This window comes from Lepidochelys kempii, chromosome 1 (genome assembly GCF_965140265.1).
Source record: "Lepidochelys kempii isolate rLepKem1 chromosome 1, rLepKem1.hap2, whole genome shotgun sequence".
Lineage (NCBI taxonomy): Eukaryota > Metazoa > Chordata > Testudines > Cheloniidae > Lepidochelys > Lepidochelys kempii.
In genome coordinates this window covers 295,218,268-295,241,189 of record NC_133256.1, presented here as the reverse complement: position 1 = coordinate 295,241,189, position 22,922 = coordinate 295,218,268, and the positions used below count along the sequence as shown (strand labels likewise).

General features: G+C 41.8%; 1 protein-coding gene across 7 annotated transcripts in view; it reads left to right on the top strand.

The window, feature by feature from the left end:
- The window catches only part of TMEM117 (transmembrane protein 117), a 359,218-nt gene that overhangs the window by 234,080 nt on the left and 102,216 nt on the right, over positions 1 to 22,922 (top strand). For all 7 annotated transcript variants that reach the window (XR_012156789.1, XM_073328006.1, XM_073328001.1 and 4 more), the window contains exon 6: positions 13,587 to 13,746. Coding sequence is in view for 6 of the 7 variants with exons in the window: in XM_073328006.1 (XP_073184107.1) it covers positions 13,587 to 13,746 (160 nt within the window). In the remaining variant the exon portion in view is untranslated. The remainder of the gene's footprint in view (positions 1 to 13,586; positions 13,747 to 22,922) is intronic.

The following is a 22,922-nucleotide window of genomic DNA, read 5'->3' as shown; positions in this document are numbered from 1 at the left end:
GAATCAAGATTTTTAAAATTATGAGCCAGAAGTTAGAATCCAAGGCCAAGATTTCCAAAAGTAACTAGAGTTTTGGAGTACTTCAGTTTTTGGGTGCCCAGCTTGAGACAGTTTACAGGAGCCTGATTTTCAGAGGGTGGTTGCTCAGCATTTTTTTAATATCAGGCTCTTTTTATCTGTCTGAGTTTGGACACCCCAAAACTGAAGCACCCTAAATAACTGATCACTTTTGAAAATCTCAGTGTTAAGTCCATATATAGACACGACCTTGGTTTTCAAAAGGGCTAAATTTCCAACAGTTACCATTAAGTTCAATGGAAGTTGAGTGCTCACACTTTTGAAAATCAGGAAATATATTTTAAAAGTGTATCTTTAGCCTCCTAGGATAACATTTTCAAGACTTGCCCAAGTCAGTTTTCAAAATGGCACTTAGTATCCTAAGCCACTAAGGTGCTTTGAAAATTTTCCCTTATTTTTGAAAAATCTTGATTCTGCTGTTTCCTAGACCAGCTGCAGACCCCCCCCCCCAGTTTTGCTGGAGAATTAGGTTACCTATCCCACATAAAGTAAGCCTGAAATATCATTTCCCTTTTCTTTATGTAACTCCCGGCTTGTGGGTTACATTTACATATATAAGGGTTGTTTTTCAAATTGCTTTCTACTAGAGTTAGGCAATTAACTTTTGACTGAAAGTTGACCAAGAGGTAGAATTCTATGACTAGAACTCATGTGAATCCTACCCTACCTTGCATATGATAGGTGTTGACTGAGGAAACTTTTTACAAGCAAGCTGTCATAAACATACAGCTAAGGGTATCATAAAATCCCTCCTTACCTGTAAAGGGTTAAGAAGCTCCAGTAATCTGGTTGGCACCTGACCAAAAGGACCAATAAGGAAAGAAGATACTTTCAAATCTGTCAGGGAAGGTTTTTGCTTTGTTCTCTTTGTTGGTTGTCTCTGGGTCAGCGAGGAATCAGGACAGGGAAAATACATCTCCCAAAGCCCTACTTGAACTAATCATCTAGATTACAAAAATTGTAAGTAAAGCAAGGAAATGTGTTAGCTTATCTTTTGTTTTAGCTTGTGAATTTTCTGGCTATTGCTAACACCTTTGTTAAAAAACCTAACACCTCTGCCTCCAGGCAAAGAGATAGAAAAGGAAAAAAACTCCAGCTGTTCTCAGCTCCTTCTTTCCCCAAGCAGCTAAAAGAAGAAAAAAAATTCCTAAGGTTTGTGCTCCTGTTTCAAAATGATCTCTGGTTCAAAATGATCCCACCGCTCTGCCACCATGTCAGGGTTCCCTCCCCACTCTGAACTCTAGGGTACAGATGTGGGGACCCACATGAAAGACCCCCTAAGCTTATTTCTACCAGCTTAGGTTAAAACTTCCCCAAGCCACAAATCTCTGTTTGTCCTTGGACTGAGGTATGCTGGCCCCACTAAGTGATTTAGACAAAGAATCAGGGAAAGGACCACTTGGAGTTCCTATTCCCACAAAATAGCCCCTCAAGCCTACATCCCCTTTCCTGGGGAGGCTTGAAAAATAAACAAGGTGAGCACAAACCAGACCTTTGGGTTTGTAGCACACTAAAAACCCAATCAGATTCTTAAAAAACAGAACTTTATTATTTAAAAAAAAAGTAAAAGAAGCACCTCTGTAAAACCAGGATGGAAGGTAATTTTACAGACAATCAGATTCAAAACACAGAGGATTTCCCTCTAGGCAAAACTTAAAAGTTACAAAAACCAGGGATAAACCTCCCTCTAACACAGGGAAAATTCACAAGCTAAAACTAAAGATAAACTAATGCATTTCCTTGCTTTACTTACAGTGTTTGTAATCTAGATGCTTAGTTCAAGTAAGGCTTTGGGAGATGTATTTTCCCTGTCCTGATTCCTTGCTGACCCAGAGAGAACAAAGCAAAAACTTTCCCCCACAGATCTGAAAGTATCTTCTCCCCTTATTGGTCCTTTTGGTCATGTGCCAACCAGGTTACCTGAGCTTCTTAACCCTTTACAGGTAAGGAGGGTTTTTATGATATCCTTAGCTGTATGTTTATGACACAAGCCATGAACTTTCTTAGACTGCTTTCCTTCTTCTATGTTACAGATAGGCAATGGCATTCGAAACTTAAAGGTTTAAGGCTAATTAGTTTAATTTAAATGAGCTAGTGTTTGAAATAGATAACACTTTCACTTTGATAAATTAATGGTGTGGCAAAAAAACCCGCTAAAAGATGCTTCTACCTATAATAAAATATGATGCTCTCTAGAATTCTAATACTTCATCATATAATTATATTACCTAATCTGATTTATTTTTCTGCATGAAACATAGTACAAATATTTCCTCTCCACATTAACATAAATATAATTTTAGATTTTATACAAATGTTAGTGGAAAAAACTCAAGTAACTCTGGAATCATATTTATTTATTGGGCATTTTGGGTAATGACTAGTATCAGAGAAAAGTGTATTATGATTTATTTTGTTGGCTTTGCTGATAGCATGAAATATCAGATTACATTACTTTGTTTGCATAGAACATCCATCTGCAGCCACACGTGGACCCAGGATTTGATTAGAACTGGTGAATACTGCTTAAATTTTCCCACAAATATCTGTGTCCAATCTTTAAATGAACTTGTTGCCTCTGTTTTTCTCCCTCTTTCCCATCTATTTTCAACAGATATTTGAACAAGTGAGGCCTGATCCAAAACCAAATGAAGTAATCATAAGACTCCCTTTGATTTCAGTGGTCTATGGATCAGGCCCTTAAGGGTTACTGGAATGAAGGTTTTCAGAAAATGAATTTCAAATTCATATGCACAGCAAATAAGTACTGAATGCTACTAGAGTACACAAAGGATGAAATACATCCTAGCCACATAAAAAGGTGGGTGTTTCCTCTCAATCCACATAGCTAAGAGAGAAGCTGCCCATAAACATCTGCAAAGCTACCTTGTTATCCTCCACCAAAACTCTCCTTAGCCATGATGCCTACAAAAATCTTCCGGTGTGCTGAGATCACTGCCTATCAGGCTGACCAGTATTGTCTCATTGTTAACTCATACTCCCCCATCTATTGGTCTATACCCAGTTTTCATCACTTATCTTAGATTGTAAGCTCTTTGGGGGCAGGGGACTGTCTTTTTGTTTCTGTGTTTGTCACAGCACCAGCTATAATGGGGTCCTGGTCCATGACTAGGGCTCCTAGGCACCAGAGTAAGACAAATAATAATAATAATTAATAATAATCAGGGTTTATGTGGATGAGTATGAAGAGGTGGAGGAGATGATATCTACCACACAAATCATGGGCCAGTGAGCTGCACAGGGCTCTCAGACACTTGAGGTTGGAGCAACAGCTGCAACCCCTCTGTACCAGTAGTACAGATGTTTTGGGCATGAGTAGTATGAAATGTTTTGGTATGCATGAGGCTGGCCAAAGGACCATTTCTACCACATATAGCGGCTGTAAAGGCACCCCGCGTTAAACCGTGGCATCTGCATTCCTTCTGCAGCCCCTACATGAGGTTTAAGACATGTATATTTGATGCATTATGCAGAGTAAATTGACTTAGAACTGTTTTCTCCGCCTTCAGAACGTTTTTGTCTGTTCACTCTTGTCTAGTCCCTTCATCCCACCTAACAGAAACGTTGTATGCACAGACCAGTGATATCTTATGGGGAATGTGAGGCGCCCAAAATGTTTAATTTCTCTGTTTTTTAGAGCCCAAATCTTGTATACCATGGTTACTATTAAAAAATCAACATTTGTGAACAGGTCCCGCTACACAGGTCCCCTTGTTATTTTTTATTCTAAGTCAAGGGAACTGTACTATTCCAGAATTATATAGGCAAATACCAATTTCTTAATGCAGATCATTTATCAATTAATTTCAACCATGGGAGAGAGAGAGATTGGGGTGAAATCTTGCAATGGTAATGTTTCTGTCTAAAGGGATCATGGTATAGAAAGTTTAAAACAAAATTATATTTTCAGCTAAGTGATATTTAACTTTGGTAATTAAAGTTGCGATCTTCGTAAGTAAAGTATTTTAATATAGTAAGTGTATACTAGCTCTAAAATATTCATTGGTGTATTTCTTTTTTCTTTTCTTTTTCAAAACTTTTCATTAAGGCAAAGTTACAATAATGTTAACATACTAGATCGTACATTACTTATTACTTATTCAGATTCAGGTTAATGTTCAATAAACCTGGCTAAAGATTCTGGCTTGCTGGCTGGGGAACCCTCCTTCTCTGAGTTCACTAAAAAGGGTGACCAAATTTCTAAATACTACTATCTTGGCGCTTCTCTTCTGTAAGTACTTGGTGTGAAAAGATTTTCCACTACCGGGACCATCCATATTTTACTATATCACAATTCCACAGGACAAGAAGTCATGTTTTTCCAATAATGTGAAACACACATTAGTGCATTTCTAAGTGCTATCTGGTACATGTATTGTGTAACACTACTGTTCGAGCAAAATAGCTTTAGGGGCTAATCCCCATTAGCCTACACCTATAGGCCATGTCTTATTACTTGGTGCTGCTACTGTACACTCTTACCATACAGCATTCTACAGCAAACCAACTGTAAGTGAGTGAATGGTGAATTAGCCCTTGTGGATCTGGGTCTAAGCTCACTTACACCAGTGTAAATCAAGAATACCTCCATTAAAGTAATTGGAATTACATGACTGTAAAAACAGGCAAGTGAAGTCACAATCAGGCCCACTGTGCTCTGCAGTGACAGCATTAAATGCAGTAGGTGATGTCAAGAACTAAAGTGAGATCATATCAAATAAATCAAACATTATTTTTAATGTTGGAATTTAAGACTCTAATTGAAATATATATTTTGACAGCATTATCACTACCTGCCTTCCCCATACACCCATCCCCACTGTAAGAACAAACACTGGCATTATTCTCTTTGTGATCATAGTTAAACCAAAGGAACCCAGTGCAGATAAGTCTCCCAATGCATCCCCTCTGGCATTCCCAGGCTCTGCTGTTGTGAAAGCAAGAGATGTCAGGCAGACATGCCAAACCCATGAAAAAAACGCAGAAATTGGGCTTGTTTTTGTCTTAATTGGCTTGTGGATTGCTTGTTGGCTAGTTTTTGGCTTGTAGCTTGTTGCTTGTTTGGCTTGTAGCTTGTTGTAGCTTGTTGCTTCTTTTTTTTGATTGGCTCCCAGCAAGCAGGGACAAGGGGTGGCAAACAGGGGCAAGGATGGGAGACAGTCAGGGGTGCACAGCAGGCCACCACAGGCCCAGACTGCACGCCGGGGGGATCTAGTCACATAGAGTGTTGGGGTTCTTAGGGATTGGCTTGTTTTGGCCTTGTTTTGAAATGGGATTAGCTTGATTTTTGGCTTATTGTGAAAGGCGGGGTGCTTATTTACTGCATGAAAGTTGGTAACTGTGATCTAAGGCCATTCTGGAAACGAGGAAGAAGATCCTCAGCTGGTGTAAATGATCATCACTACATTGTGTTCAGTGGAGCTTGACATTTTGCACTAGCTGAGGATCTGTCCGAAACGGGTGTCGGAAATGGCAGCAAGTGGTGCTGATACCAAGCCACTGGGCTGACTAAAAATCTTACATTTCATTTTTTAAATGGTTTTAGGAAATTCGTTTTTTGAAACAGATTTAGTATTGGAAACCTTGCGAATTAAAACAAGAAAAATAAAAAATGTTGGCATTTACACATGAACAGCTGCAGCTCTGTTGTGCTTTATAGTTACTGTACACTGTGGGACAGCGTTTGAGCCAGTTCTGAAATTAAAATTGATGAAAAATATTTAATTTGCCTGACAATCTTTCTTTTTGGAGGTTTGTAAAGCATTTCTAAATGCCAAGAGTTGCAAAATCAAATTCGTTTTTGCCTGCTCTATCTCTATTTTCAGCGTACTTTTAACTATCCTGGCAGGTTTATGAAATGTGTCTTTAACTTATTGCTATTCAATGCATACCCTAATGATTTTGAAAATAATGAATAGCATGGTATTTTATATCCCTGTAACACCTCCATCCAAGGAGCTGAAAGTGTTTGACAAATGCTAATTAAATATTAATTAATATTAGTTTCAGTTTCAATATGCCTGGAGAGGATGCCAGTTTATTTGTTCTATTACATAAGTACACATTAAATAAATTACTAAGTGCACATGCTTCATGCAATGATAATGATCAGTAACTTAACATCTGATTCTCTACTCCTTGCTCAAACAAAACTCTATGGAAATTTCTATGGAAATTTCATTCCGAATATTAATTCTGGGTAACTGATGTTCTTATTTTGCGTAAGAAGTTACAAGTATTAAGCTGTATGCTCTTCAGTGTCCATTAGCTGTCTTTGCCAATTCTCAGTCAACTGAGTTCAATGGGAATTACGCCTGGATACACTCGCAATACAAGGCTCTTAAAATAGTGTGCCACAGATATTTCAAAACTTACTTTTCACCAAGCACACTGATTTTTTGTTAACACAGGAAGATTTGTAAAAGGGAAAAATAATGCACTTTTTGGCCTGTCACAAAAGACAAGAACTGAGCAGGAAAATAGTCAAAGTATGACTTTCATCTCATCACTTGATCTTAGCAGAACTCTTACTTCCTGATCATCAAAGCTGAAACATCATAAAGGCTTTTGCAGAGGAGGGAGGGTCATGAAAGGTTTAGAAGAAAATTCTAAATAAGAATTGCAATAAGTAGCTCAAAGTTGCTGGTAATTGTAGGTAATAATATCTACCACCTACATGTGGCTGGATATATCTTGTATGCAAACCTTCTGCATTTTCAAATTTCACCTGTTACTGACTGGGAAACTAAGTTACAGGTTGTGCCTTGCTTTGGGTGTGCTGTGACTTAGTGGAATTGTCACAGGCTTGAGAATCTGGATTCTGGCACTGATTTTTGTGGACTTGGGTTGGTTATTTAACTTATCTTTAGCTTTCTAGGGACAGATTCTGTGCTGTTCAGGGATCTACTCAGCACAGGCAAGTGGAAGAGAGGGGGGTCATCAGTGAGCTTGTTATGGTTCCCTGTTTTTGTGGATAGATCTTTGCCAGGTCTGGCCCAGCATAAATTAGAACAGCCACAGGTTCCTTTAACTTGTGCCTCCTGGCTGTGATCCCCCACGGACCATGTGCCATCTGAGAGTTGCCCAGGCACAGCTGCGTTCCGATCCCATTCCTCCTCACATGTTGTCTATGGAGAGGAGAGGGCGGTTGGTGGAAGACCTAGATGTAAATTGATTTTTCCACTAGCTGAGGCATCTGTTCCATTGAGGAAACACTTAGCAGGCTAAACACAGCCAGTTTCAACTGGTGCATAAGAGCTGGCCCACAGGGAGAGAATCTGGTCCCCAAACTGTGAATTGGGGGTAATAATATTTAGTTACTTCACAGGGTGATATGAGGCACTGCATAAATGATGGATGTAAAGTGATAATTTAATTGTGTCTGTAAAGTTCTGTGTACTGTCAGTCAGAGGCAGAGTAGGGAATATAACTCAGGATTTCCGAGCTCCCACCACTTCCTCCCTCTACTAGACCTTCAGGGTGAGGGAGAAATATTAATTTTCTAGTATAAATTGTGAGTGGAAATGGGTTTTTCAGGCTTTTGAAAACATCTAGAAAATGGCAAATATTAGAATTTTTTTTCAATATTTTGTAACATTCACCCCCAACCTCAGACACAGGGAGCCTTTGTCTCAGCCAGCAGGGGAAGGAAAACTCTGGGCCCTTTAAGGATTTCCCCCCCTCTTTTTTTAACTCCCCTCCTCGTGGGCACTCAGCGTGCTCATGGGCTTGAGAAGGGAGGTACTGCTTGGCTGATTGGTTGGACAGAAGGGTGCAATGTAAGCCAGTTGGCTCCTATGAACCTTAGGGAAGAGCTTAGAAACCTTTGCACCTGGCAGCAAAAGATTTGTGATTAGAGTAGGGCCAGATTTTTAGGTTTTTCTGTGGACAAGATGTTAGCTGTTTCTGGGGGGCTGGGAAGAATTTTTTCCCCCTCATTGCAAGCTAGAGAGGCCTGGGCGATATGGTGTTTATATATCTTCATCCTAGAAGCCAAGAGACCTGGTGGGAAGGGAAGGTTGTAAACTGTCTGTTGTCACTGCTTGGCAGGTATCCAGTGCAGGCAATCATTCAATAGGGAGCCCAGTTTCCTGATAAGCTGGAATTGAAAGTGAATTTGGAACAGAATCTCCTAAAGAAACTGGGGAATGGTCCTGGGCCTCTTAATGTCTGGTACAGCAAAGAGACAACACTCTCTTCCTCATCCCCATAACTCTTGTCTAAGGGGAGGACGTGGGGTACCAGTTATGCTGTTCAGACCAGATTAATGGTGGGTGTGTAGTAGCTAAGGGCAGCCCTCCCCAGGTAGTATGGATTACAAAGGAAAAGCGACCTGCACTGGATGACTTATTGCTGGATAGCTCATGTTTCTTAATAAAGCTGTGGTCTAATTAAATGATATTCCTGGCGTCTTCTCTTTCCTTCTGGTGTGTCGGGACAATGCTCCAATTTTGCAAAAATTCAGTGAACTCAAAACCATACCGATTTTGTTTTTAAAAAATAGCTACAAAAAGACTTGTATTAAATATTTGGCTCTGCTCCAGTTTCATATGTTAAAAAAAGCAAGTGAACCTTACTTGTGTTCTGTTGAATTTAGCCATTTCAAATAGCTTTCCCTTTCTAGCATGACTGTTTTATTGCTATCAGACCTTAACTTAGCTGAAGTTCTTCTGGTTTACCCTGGTTTAAACATATAAAGAGCCAGATTTTCAAAAGTACATGTACCCAGATTTCATGCATGAAAACTCTAATTCTCATGTTCAACCTCTGTTTTGTGCATGCATCAAGATATGAGTACATGCAAATCAGGAACTGGGCACACACACTGGAATTTGTGTCCCTGCAGGTGAGGCAGGCATAAAATTGTGTGCAAGCTTTTTCATGTGCACACCCTGGAATCTGGTAAGGCCCAAATCCTGGTGATACACCCAAATGACAACATGGTGCTGCCCATAGTAGTGCATGTAACTAAATATGTTACATGTGAGGTGATTACAATACAAATAAAAATAAATGTGTGATGCTTTGCTTCTGGTTTACCACTCTTGGAGGGTTCCTACAGGAGTAGTCTATTTGCTGCTGCAGCACTAGTTTACGGCTTGCTGTAAATAGCAGCATACAGACCGGACCAACCATGTTCTGTGTGGTGATGACATGTTCTAACATATTTTCAAGATGTATCTGATAGTCTACTCATGTGTGCCATGGCAGCAGGGCCACCTGGGAGGCAGGGAATGAGCCCCAGGACCCCCATTTCAGAGAGCCACCAAACTGAGTGGCATTGCAACCCGGTGCATGGGTCACAATGCTACTCAGGTTTGGCCCAGCTGCCTCTCCATCAGGCTGAACCTGAGTGGCACTGCGATCCTATGTGCCATGTCACAACGTCTGGAGCGGGGAGCCCAACTCAGCCCCTGTGGGACTGGAGCCCCTGCTGCGGGGTTAGTGTGGGGCATGCCAGCTCTTCAACGCCCCACTCCATCCTTTTTTCATGAGTGTTTTTGTACCATTGGTGTTCTGGGGAGGGGGGGGCACTCACTTTCAGATTTTGCCCCAGGCCCACCTGCATGCCAGGATACTATCTAGATGCCCACATGAATACACTACTGCTTGTGTGAAGGTCTATGGCTTTTCCCTCCTGCACAGATGTCAGCAAGATTTATCTCTGTAAATGTATGTCTCTATCAGTGTCTATCTGTTTGCCGTTTTTTTACTCTACTGGATATTGATCATGTCTGGAAGTATTCTCAAGTTTGTTTAGCCTTCTTCCCTAGCTGAAGAAAATGAGTAGAGTTTAAATGCCTTGGAATGAAGCCAAAAACAAATATTTATTTTTGGATGTGTATGTGGGTTGTCTGGTGACTGGAGCCAGGAGTAGCATCGGGCTCGGGGTCATGCCATGGGTCAAGCCAGAGTCTGACTCAGAAATCATGCCAAGGGTCAAAGCCAGAGTTGGCAACTGGGGGTGGTAACAAGAACAGGGATGAGGTGTGGTAGCAGGCATGAGGAACAGGAACCAGGCAAGGAAGCAGGGACTTGGTTTCAAGGTCTGGGCAACAACAGGCCTAGCGACTAGTTGCTCAGGCAAGGGATGGGACAGGAACAGGAAGCTTTATACCCAATGATGTCCAATCACTAGTCTGCTGTAAGTCATCTGACCCTGCTGAGTCAGCGGGTATAGCATCTGGGGTGGGGTATTAGCAGCAGTTGCCATGTCAGCCCTTGCAGCTTGATGGCACAGAGGATAAGGCTCCCGCGTGGCAGCCCTACAAGCCTGGATTTGAAACTTGATTCCCACAAACACCCATTTCAAGGGTGATCCCTGGATGCCTTGGGCCAGGCTGCTCAGGATGATTCCTGTGGAAGGCCCATACTTTTTCAGGGGTGTGCACATGATGAGTTGGCTCCCAAGAGTGTTTTTGGGCCCATAGCCCTCCCAATCAATCACAGAGTACAGGGTCCCTCTGTGACTTTGGAAGTCCAGGATGTCATGGACAAGGTACTCCTCATGGTCTTGAACTTGAACCAGGGGTGGAGATGGCATATGCTGCCTGGGGAACGGATTGTCAAGGAAAGGCTGCAGGAGGGAGACATGTAAGACTGGGTGCATCTTCTAGGATCGAGGGAGTTGTAATTCAAATGATCTGCTGAGTAATAATGAAAGGGCCTTCTTATTGATGACCTAATTTGTGTGCAGGTCAGCTGGTCTGCAGGTGTTTTGTGGACAGTCATATTTTCTGGCCTGCCTTTATAGTTGTGGCTTCTGGTGGTGTTTGTCAGCATGGCATTTGTAGGCTGTTTCGACCACTTCCAGATGCTCATTTAGGTTGTCTTGGGTTTAATGAATGGTCTGCACCAGATCAGAGGCAGCAGGAACCATTGTGGACAAGAGGACAGAAGGGTGGAAACAAGAATGAAAACCATGGCTGGAGGAAAAAGAGGCTGGATTGGGTAGAGGAGTATTCCACATTATATGCAAATACAGTGATCAGGAATACCACAACCCAGTTGTTTTGGCAGTGGTTCAGGAAACAGTATAGGTATTTTTTAAGCACCTGGTTAACCCATTCCAGTTGGCAAGTGGTGGTGTGTGGAGGATGCTTGGGGCCAGACATTTAGGAAGTGAAACTCCTAGATCAGCTGCTGCTGATTCAGAGCCTTGGCAGATTGTAGCTATTCTAGATTTTTATGGTTAGAAGATTAGGATGAGGTGTTTGACTCCCCCATGGTATTGTCGCCAAGTCTTCAATCCAGGCTTGATGGTGAGTAACTCCTAGTCTGCTATTTCATAAATGTGTTCAGTTGAGGTGAGTTGTCATGAAAAATATGCAAATGGATGCATTTCATGTTGGGACCCTGTTTCTTGGACAATACTACACAGAAATGTCATACTCAAGGACAAAGGTCAGGATCAGGGTGGACCAGATCTGGGGAAGATGTGAAAGTTATCTTCAGGAGTTCAAAGGCCTCTGGGGGCCAGTGAAACCTTGCAGGTTTTTGGAGGATTGCAGTTATAGGGCCAGCGACCTTTGGCAATCCCAATGAATCTCTCAGAATCTCAGATGCTCCAGGGTTCTGCAATCCCACATTGCAGATACCTGCAATCCATGCACAGTCTGTTTGCTGACACGATGAACCCCAAAATTTGATGGATGATTGCTCAAATACACAACTCTCCAGTTTTCCATATAACCCCTGCTAGGGCAATTATGTGAGAACTTCACGGACATGATGGTTGTGGCTTGCTTGACTACTGGAATAGAGTAAGATATCATCTAGATATGCCAACAAACTGGTCTAGGATATCCCAAAATATCTTGTTGATCAGGTGCTCAAAAGTGGTGGGAACATTGGTGAGTCCAAAGGGCATTACCAAATACTTGAAGTGTCTATACCTTGTTCTAAAGTCTGTCTTCCACTCATCCCCTGCCTGGATTTGAACTAGATTATATATTCTTCTGAGGTCCACTTTAATAAACACCCACACTGATCGTACTCGATCCAAGAGTTTGGGATTAATGGTAAAGGGTAACAATTGCATGTAGTTATTTGGTTCAGAGCTTTGTAGTCTACAAAGTCTCATAGTACTGTCTTTCTTCTTTGGTAAAGGTACCAGGATGCCTTCAGGGGAGGCAGAGCAGTGGATAAAACGATTAGAATAGAACCTCAGAGTTACAAACACCTTGGGAATTGAGCTTGTTCATAACTCTGAACAAAGGATTATGGTTGTTCTTTCCAAAGTTTACAACTGAACATTGACTTAATACAGCTTTGAGACTTTACTATGCAGAAGAGAAATGTTGCTTTTAACCATCTTAATTTAAATGACAGGTTTCAGAGGAACAGCCGTGTTAGTCTGTATTCGCAAAAAGAAAAGGAGTACTTGTGGCACCTTAGAGACTAACCAATTTATTTGAGCATGAGCTTTCGTGAGCTACAGCTCACTTCATCAGATGTTTACCGTGGAAACTGCAGCAGACTTTATATACACACAGAAATCATGAAACAATACCTCCTCCCACCCCACTGTCCTGCTGGTAATAGCTTATCTAAAGTGATCAACAGGTGGGCCATTTCCAGCACAAATCCAGGTTTTCTCACCCTCCACCCCCCCACACAAATTCACTCTCCTGCTGGTGCTAGCCCATCCAAAGTGACAACTCTTTACATAATCAAGTCGGGCTATTTCCTGCATAGATCAAGGTTTTCTCACATCCCCCCCACCCCCATACACACACAAACTCACTCTCCTGCTGGCACAGAAACAGTTTCCTCACCTTGTCAAATCTTTATTTAAACTTTCCCTTTATTTTTTTAGTAGTTTACTTTTAACAAAGTACTGAACTGTTTTTGCTGTTTGTGTGTGTGTTTGGTCTCTGCTGCTGCCCGATTGCATATGTCTGGTTCCAAATGTGGTGTGTGGTTGACTGATGTGTTCGTTGACTGGTGTTCATAACTCTGAGGTTCTACTGTAGTTAGTTTTTTCTGGAGATACTCCCTTAATTATGATAGCTCTGGTTTGGACATAGAATATATACGCCCAAATGGAACCTTGGCGCCGGGCTGAAAGTTGATGGGGGTAATCGTAAACACAATGCAGTGGTAGTGAGTCTGCATTCCATTTTTCAAAGACACCATGGCAGTCTTGGTACTTTTGCATGTAATTATTGGTTTATTGTATTACATTTGTCTTTATTAGTCTTTACAATATATATGAAAAGTATGAAACTGAAATATAAAAGGATGTAGCTCAGCATTAATTTCTCAGCTTGTTTGGAAACAGCTAGCACATTTCTTTGCACTAAAGATCTGTTCAGTGCCTTTTATATCTTGAGTAAAATTACCTACTTTGACACAGAATTTTCTTCAAGCTCGCTTGGTCTGCAGTACAGTATGATAAAGTATTAGTTAACTGTTAGAGGAGAGAGAAAATCATGTAGAATTGTATTATACAGTATTGTTTCTGAAGTATTTTTTTCTCCTTGCAGGACTGTTCTATTTACTTTGACCTCTGCAGTTGTGCTTGTCATCACTACTGACTGGATCAGCTGGGACAAGTTGAATCGTGGATTTCTGCCAAGTGATGAGGTCTCAAGAGCCTTCCTGGCTTCTTTCATCTTAGTGTTTGACCTTCTTATTATCATGCAGGTACATTGTCTCAATGTTTCATTCAGGCTGCTGAAGCTGCCTAGTCACCGTATTTCCACTAGAGCAAACACTGTTCAACTGAGACTTCATAAAGTTAAAGAAATGTTTTGTTTGCAATCACTACTGAGAGATTTTACATCAACAATTCTCAGGGACTTTGTAAAAAGCCAGTTGGCCTTTTATTGTGAAAACATTGCTGATTTGTTTTGCTAAGAGTGCCAGGTAAGAACTTGGTGACTTTCCAAATGGGAAGGTATCTTCTGCCAAAACTACACTGGGGGTGGGGGGAGGGAAGCTAGTCATTTTGTAAATGTAAAGCCTCTATTATGAGGATGAGAGAAACTCAGCAAAGCAAGGAAAAAAAGACTGCCTGTCAGGTCAAAGGCTTACAATATTTGAAATGTACACAATATAGGGATGCATTTTTGTGATGAAAATTAACACTTGCTCTCAGTATTCAATATTTCCATTTTCATGTAAACAATATTTTGACAGTGACAGTTTGCTGCATTGCAATGTCTTTCACCAGTCAGTGTAACTAGGCAGATAATTTGTTTTACTCCTTCCAGTGGCTGCTCTTTGGTATCTGGAAATTAAGAAAGGAGTATATGCAGTAGATATAAGTCCAAACAACTTGTTTCATGTGCCATTATGCCTTACCCATCACCTCTGTCTATTGCTTGAGTTTTGTCATAGTGGTGTCTGAAGACAACTCTGATACTCTATCAAGAAAGGTCACTTTGGCTGACTTGGTGGAAGAGGCTGTTTGGTGTTCAAAATGACAAATGTTATTTGTCCGGGAGTTGCATCATTCTGTTAAAGTTTAATGAAGACGTCCATAATAACTGGTTGGGTTTCCTCTTTTTTGGGCATGCTACTGCATCTTTGTTCACAATTACTGAAATCTATTCACAAAGGTAACCAAATCGAAGAAGTGTTCAGTTCTGTCTGATGAGGTACCAACTTTCCTGTAAATAGTGACAAGTATCCATCACCAGAGTAATTACCACAGAAGTGACAATGTCATAGCAGCTAGATTTTATCAGCACTGTGATGGGACATCAGAGGGGTATAAACTTCTACAGTTTTGCTTCATTTTAAGTGTCCAGGAGTAAACCAATGTGCTGTTTGTTGTTTGAATAGAAGGTTAAGAAAAGAAGTTCAGATTAAATGTCTAATGAGCCCTTCAGAGAGACAAGGTGGGTGAGGTAATATCTTTTATTGGACCAACTTCTCTTGGTGAGTGAGTCCTTTATCATGTTTTCTTCTCTCCCATTCTGCATTTTACATTTAATTTGGTCTTTTAAAAAGATGCAAGAGGGTGTATAATAAATGGATCTACTTTGTGTAACTGTAATGAAAGCATGAATAGAAATGCACCAGACAGCCTCCTATCCTGCACTGACTATTGTGTGCCACATATAGAAATGGGGCTGTCTTAATCCCAAAATCATTATTAAACCATCCTTTGGAGTTTGAAAAATGAAGTCACCATATTTTGACCTTGGGGGTTTTGAGTTTAGAGAATTTGTATTTGAAAAGAACTGTCTCATGCCCTATTCCATATTTTTACGACATAAAGTAAGACTTGCTCTAATTGCATATATGTGTGTGTGTATGTACATATAGTTGCTATTTTCTCTTCAAGGTTGGTAATGCAGTGTCCAGTGGCCAATTGAAGACATCGGTATGTTAGTGAATTTGAACAAAGCACAAAAAACACTGACACTTAACAAGAGCACCACATGCAGGTTGTCATCTTGCTCCAAATTTCTGTCTGTGACTGTGGTCACCAGGCACAAATGATGTAGCACATCAGACCTTAGTGTCCCCTTCGTTCTTTCGTCAGAGGCCTGAAATATATTCACCAGCTCACTGCTGAAGCAATGTGCTGGCTATCAAATCTAGATATAAATTTGTGATCGTTGCTACCTATCCAAGCCATGTGAAAGAATGATGTTTGTACAGTGGAGTTACTTACTTTTTAAGATATTTATTCAGAATCCACAACTAAGATAACACATTTTATTTGCATTGTGGTTATAGTATCAGTGCTTTGCATGGGAATAAAACCAAGCTGACCCAGCACAGTATTGAATTACAAGCAAAAATCAATATTAAAATCAGAACCCTGTGATTATACTACAGGGAAACAAGCATATTTTGGAATTAAATGTATGCACACATTCTCTTAAGGGCAGTGGCAGTTTTTACAGATCTCAGTAAGCTTTTCCAGCAGAATAGCAGACTAAACAAAAACCAGTATTGGGTTAAATCCTCTAATTTCCATGTGAGGATGATATTAATTAAGGGCACAGATGAAATCTCATTTAGTGTTCTGAGTAGTGTATAGAAATATGTTTTTTCTGCATTTGAATGGTAGCATTACTCCTATCAATGTGGCAAAGTTTAGCAACAGGAGAAAAGTAACTGAGTTTGGAAAGCCATTCTTGATGCTGTGAAAAATAATTACATTAATGTAAAGGACAAGTTTGCTTGCTGAATATTATTAGAATTTAATATTTATACAGGCCCCCCTGTAGAGCAAAGCACTTTAGAAACAAATAAAGAAGTGACAGGACCCTGCCCTGGAGGGCTAAAATTATAAATTAGACATAACATAGCAAGTGATGCCATAAACAGAGGGTGGCGGTGGGAATATGGGAGGCCAAGTGTTACCCAGGGAGAGATATTAAGTTATGCTGATTGTATTGTGCACTTCTTTTCACTTCCTTTTCGGGGCCAGGCAGTGTCAGGAAGCTATAGCCATGTCTTCCCTCCCCGCATCCAGGAGGAGAAGCCAGAGATCTCAGATGCCATTTGTTGAAATGTAGATTTGAGAGTCATGAATGTATACACAGTAAATAAAGCCATGAAAGCAGATCCTGAGTTACACTGAAAATCCACAGAGAGGAGAAAGTCAAGGAAGATCAATAGGGGATGTTGACTGTCAAAGGCAGCAGATAGATCAAGAATGATAATGTTGGAGAAGAGCTCCTTGGATCTGGCTACAGGCAACTCATGAGTATACTTAATGAAAGCAATCTTTGTAGAGTGGAGCAGGCAGATGTGAGATTACACAAGCACCCAGAAGAGAAAGGAGGGGAAGTTAAGGCCATGAGAATGTGGAGGTTAAAGGCAGGAGGGAGATGATTGGTAGTTGTATTTTTTTAAAAGAAAGAGAATGTGTAACCCACACACCTCCTGGGAGTGGTGTTCGGTCCCCTCTAGTGGCACCAAGACTACTTAGAGATGAATGTGTCTGCTACAGCCTTAGCAGAGCCCTGGAGCTTTCGGCTCATGCAGTAGAGCAGGGATCGGCAACCTCTGGCACATGGCCCGCCAGGGTAAGCCCCCTGGCGGGCCAGGCCAGTTTGTTTACCAGCCGCGTCCGCAGGTTTGGCCAGTCGCAGCTTCCACTGGCCGCGGTTCACTGCTCCAGGCCAATGGGGGCTGCAGGAAGCAGCGCAGGCTGAGAGATGTGCTGGCCGTCGCTTTCCACAGCCCGCATTGGCCTAGGACGGCGAACTGTGGCCAGTGGGAGCCACAATTGGCCGAACCTGCAGACGCGGCAGGTAAACAAACTGGCCCAGCCCTCCAGGGGGCTTACCCTGGTGGGCCACGTGCCAGAGGTTGCTGATCCTTGCACTAGAAACTCATGCATTTAGCTCCAGAGGTCCCAGGTTTAATCCCGCTTGATGATGACCAGGGTCTGTCAGTATTACAAATGCACATTTTTTCATGGTAAAACTAAAGTCCAACTTCAGACATGGTGGAAGCAGGTGCAAGTCCACTGACTTTAATGTGTGCTTAAACCAAGTCAGAATTTAGCCCCAGTTTTGTCATCCTTTCCCTACACTGAAGTTAATTAAGCTGTCCATGTTTGTGATTTGTTTGGTTGTATCTTTCCTGATACATGTGATGCCACAATCAACACGTACAGAGTCCTGCAAATCCATGGATATCAGCTTTATATCCGCATCTGCAGATGTGGATATCTGCAGACCATTTTTGCAGATTGGATGCATAAACAAATTTTGTATTTGCACAGGGCTCTAAATATAGGATCTCAAAGGTGGGAAAGCAGCTGTCTGCACCTCATAGTCTACGAGGTTGCTTCCCTGCCTTCCAGATCCTATATTCCCTCACCTCCTGGCCCTGTACTTACTCACCTTGCGGAAGCACTTACATGAGAGGAAAGTGATCAGGAACAGCCAGCATGGATTCACCAAGGGAAGGTCATGTCTGACTAATCTAATCGCCTTCTATGATGAGATTACTGGTTCTGTGGATGAAGGGAAAGCAGTGGATGTATTGTTTCTTGACTTTAGCAAAACTTTTGACACGGTCTCCCACAGTATTCTTGTCAGCAAGTTAAAGAAGTATGGGCTGGATGAATGCACTATAAGGTGGGTAGAAAGTTGGCTAGATTGTCGGGCTCAACGGGTAGTGATCACTTGCTCCATGTCTAGTTGGCAGCCGGTGTCAAGTGGAGTGCCCCAGGGGTCGGTCCTGGGGCCAGTTTTATTCAATATCTTCATAAATGATCTGGAGGATGGTGTGGATTGCACTCTCAGCAAATTTGCGGATGATACTAAACTAGGAGGAGTGGTAGATACGCTGGAGGGCAGGGATAGGATACAGAGGGACCTAAACAAATTGGAGGATTGGGCCAAAAGAAATCTGATGAGGTTCAATAAGGATAAGTGCAGGGTCCTGCACTTAGGACGGAAGAACCCAATGCACCGCTACAGACTAGGGACCGAATGGCTAGGCAGCAGTTCTGCGGAAAAGGACCTAGGGGTGACAGTGGAGGAGAAGCTGGATATGAGTCAGCAGTGTGCCCTTGTTGCCAAGAAGGCCAATGGCATTTTGGGATGTATAAGTAGGGGCATAGCGAGCAGATCGAGGGACGTGATCGTTCCCCTCTATTCAACATTGGTGATGCCTCATCTGGAGTACTGTGTCCAGTTTTGGGCCCCACACTACAAGAAGGATGTGGATAAATTGGAGAGAGTCCAGCGAAGGGCAACAAAAATGATTAGGGGTCTGGAACACATGACTTATGAGGAGAGGCTGAGGGAACTGGGATTGTTTAGCCTGCAGAAGAGAAGAATGAGGGGGGATTTGATAGCTGCTTTCAACTACCTGAAAGGGGGTTCCAGAGAGGATGGTTCTAGACTATTCTCAGTGGTAGAAGAGGACTGGACAAGGAGTAATGGTCTCAAGTTGCAGTGGGGGAGGTTTAGGTTGGATATAAAGAAAAACTTTTTCACTAGGAGGGTGGTGAAACACTGGAATGCATTACCTAGGGAGGTGGTAGAATCTCCTTCCTTAGAAGTTTTTAAGGTCAGGCTTGACAAAGCCCTGGCTGGGATGATTTAATTGGGGATTGGTCCTGCTGTGAGCAGGGGGTTAGACTAGATGGCCTTCTGAGGTCCCTTCCAACCCTGATATTCTATGATTCTAAGCAGCTGCCTCCCTCTCCAACTGACTTGATACGGCAATAATGAAGTCGGGAGAGGTTTCCTAAATAGCTTGGTTGCTTAAACCGCTGCAATAGGAGCATGTGGGATTCTGTTGCCTGCCTGGATCTATCACCTCCCCTTTCTCTGTATATGGGGGAGTGGGAAGGTGAGGAAGCAGTTTTATAAGCTATGAGCTGCATACAGCTTTTCCCCTGCCTTTGAGATCCTATATACAGTACACATGCATGCACACAGATGCTCCTCCTGAGAGGCACTGTGCTGCTGCGGGTGCCGTGCGCATGCGGATATAGATAAAAGATGGAGTGCGGATTGAAGGTTGGATATGAGTTGATTTTTGTGGATGCGGATTAAAGAGTCTAGACCACAAACCCCAAAGTACTCCATTTGGACAAGTTAGATTTCAGAGTGTGCATTACTTACTCTATGCAATACAATTTTTGATATCAAGTGTTTGAAGGAAGTTTCCTAATGGTTAGAAGCCAATGACAGCTAGATGATTAAATACCATCTATCCAGAAGTGTTGGATCCCTGCAGAGTACGTTGTGAGCGCTTCCTGGACTCTGTGGAATTTTGAAAGATTGTGGAATATTTTTAGTATGTCTGTGGAGTTACACGGAGTAGAGGCCTTGCTGTGCACTTTACAAAGTTCAGGGTATACATTCCTATACTTCTTACAAATCATGACACTTTTTAACTGACAGAGCAATAAGATACAATGTCTGAGAGATATCAGAGCTCTGTAAGAATACTGTCACATTTAGTCATTTGTTTTCAATAGATGAAATTTATTTCTTCAGGAAACAGAATAAGCTCCAAAGTAGTACAGTGGAATAGGCAGAAAACAGACAATGTTTATATCTCAGCCTCTTTGAAAAATTGTAGTTTGGGGATCTAGGGCCAAATCATGAAGCCCAAAAAGCCTGTATGGGTTAAAAAAAGTGACCTGGTTTAGAGGGGAACTGTAGGTAGCTATACAAAAATTAAAATATGTATAACAAATGAAAGAAAGGGGAAGTTGATCATAATGAATATGAATCACAAACTAGGAATGGTAGAAAACTGATAAGGAAAGCAAAAGGACACAAAAAGAAATCCACGGCCAACAGAGTTAAGAACAATAAAGGGAGTTTAGTATATTAAGAGGGAAAATCCTAACAATGGCATTGGTCCATTCCTAGATAGAAATAGTAGAATTATCAATAATAATGCAAAAAGGCAGAGTGCTCAATAAATATTTCTGTTCTGTATTGGGGGGGAGATGATGTAGTTATATAATAACATTCTTCTTGAACAGAAAGAGCCCACAACAGAGGGAGAGAGCATGGTAGCGGAGTGAGCTTCCATGGTAAGGAGAGTTTGGCTACAGTAAGAGTTCAGCTGCGGCAGGGGAGGCTGAGGGATCATAACAATTAGAAAGGCGCCAAGTCCCCAAGAAAAATAATGGACAGGAAAAAAAATACATTTACCCAACACACCCATAACTTAAGCTACATAAAAAAAGTCACAAGAGTAAAACAATGCATGCAGAAGAACAGCAGCAAGATGGGGACTACCCAGTTTATTGCACAGAGTGAACCATGTATGATTATCTGCCTCATGGACAGGTGGTATATGTGTGTGTGCAGTGCAAGCAACTCATGTATCTCAGAGACAGAGGTGGAGGAGCAAAGGGAGACAGAAAGGTACATGGAGGAGATGTTTAGAGACATAGTGGAAAGGCTCAGACCCCAAATCAAACAAGATATATACCCCAAGTCAAAAAAGATAGTAAGAGGCCCAAAAGAATGTCACCATGGCTGAATAACAGAGTAATGGAGCCTGTTAGAGGCAAAAAGGCATCCTTTAAAATCCGGAAATTAAATCCTAATGAGGAAAATAAGAAGGAGCACAAACTCTGCAAGTAAAATGTAAAGGTATAAGTGTGAGGCAAACCCACAGCCTGACCAGGGCTTCATGCATACTTCAGCAGCCTATCCCTAAGCTGGGCCTGTGTCAGATGATCCCCTGGCACAGGTATTTCACTGACCACTCCAGAGCTGCAAGTTAGTCTGTGCAACAGCACTACCCAGCCAGGAATGCTCCTGCTGCCTCTCAGTGTAACAAACTCCCTCGGCTTCTGGCCTGCCCCGGATCCAGACCTGTTCCTGCCCCAGCCTTGACTGAGCTTTGTTCCGCCTGCCCCTGCCTTGTTCAGGCCCTTCTGTGACCCTGCTTCAGCCCTGTTACTGACCCATTCCAGCCCCGCATCTCCCTCTTGACCCCCAGATCCTTGGACTTACTTCAACCCACCTTCAGTCCTTGGCCTGCATCTGGACTCCGACCACAGTACTGACCTGGCTTGTCTATGAACTCTGACCTCAGTTCTGACCCATAACCTGTCTCCAGGCCTGGTTTCAACACTGCCCTCGGCCCAGTCCTGACCCTACATCCGGCTTTGACCACTGTACCAACCACCAGCCCTTACTGCCTGGAACCAGAACCTGACACTAAGGCAGACCAAGAAAAAAATTGAGAAGCGACTTGCTAAAGATGCGAAAACTAAGAGTAAAAAAATGTTAAGTACATGAGAAACAGAAAGCCTGCCAAACAGACAGTGGGGCCATTAGATGACAAAGTTGTTAAAAGCTAAATGAATTATTTGCATTGGTCTTTAGCGCAGAGAATGTGGGGAAGATACCTACATTTGAGCAATTCTTTTTGGATGATAAATCTGAGGTACTGTCCCAAATTGATGAGATTACAAGTTTGGTAGATAAAGATACTAAGAGCTCTGTAAGGCTTTTACATGGTTCATGGTACCACGTGGCATTTGATTAAAAAACTAAAACAATATATAAAACATGGCACACATTAAATGGTTTAAAAGCTGGCTAACTGATAAGTCTCAAAATGTAATTGTAAACAGGGAATTATCATTGAGTAGGTGTGTTTCTAGTGGGACCTCTCTAGGAGCAGTTATCAGCCCTATACTATTTAACATTTTTATCAATGTCCTTGAAGAAAACTTACAATAATTGCTGATAAAGTTTGCAGATATCACAAAAATTGGGGGAGTTGTAAATTATGAAGAGGACAGGTCACTGATTCAGAACAGTCTAGAATACTTGGTAAACTGGGCAAGCAAATAATATGGATTTTCATGTGGCTAAATGTAAATGTATACATCTGAGAATAAAGAATGTGGGCCATACTTACAGGATGGAGGACACGTTCTGGGGAGCTGTGACTCTGAAAAAAGATTTGGGGGTCCTAGTGGATAATCAGCTGAACATGAATTTCCGATGTGACACTGTGGCCAAAAGAGCTAATGAGATCCTCGGATGCATAAACAGAAGAATCTCAAGTATGAATAGAGAGGTTATTTGACCTCTATGTTTGGCATTGGTGCAACTGCTCCTGGAATACTTTGTCCCCCAGTTCTGGTGCCCACAATTCAAGAAGGATGTTGATAAATTGGAGAGGGTTCAGAGAAAAGCTACAAAAAGGAAAAAGGATTATAAAATATGCCTTATGGAGGTAGACTCAAAGAGATCAATCTCTTTAGTTTAACAAAGAAAAGGCTAAGGGGTCACTTGATCACAGTCTATAAATAACTGCCCGGGAAACAAATATTTAATAATGGGCTCTTCAATCTAGCAGAGAAAGATATAGCATGATCCAATGGCTGGACGCTGAAGATAGACAAA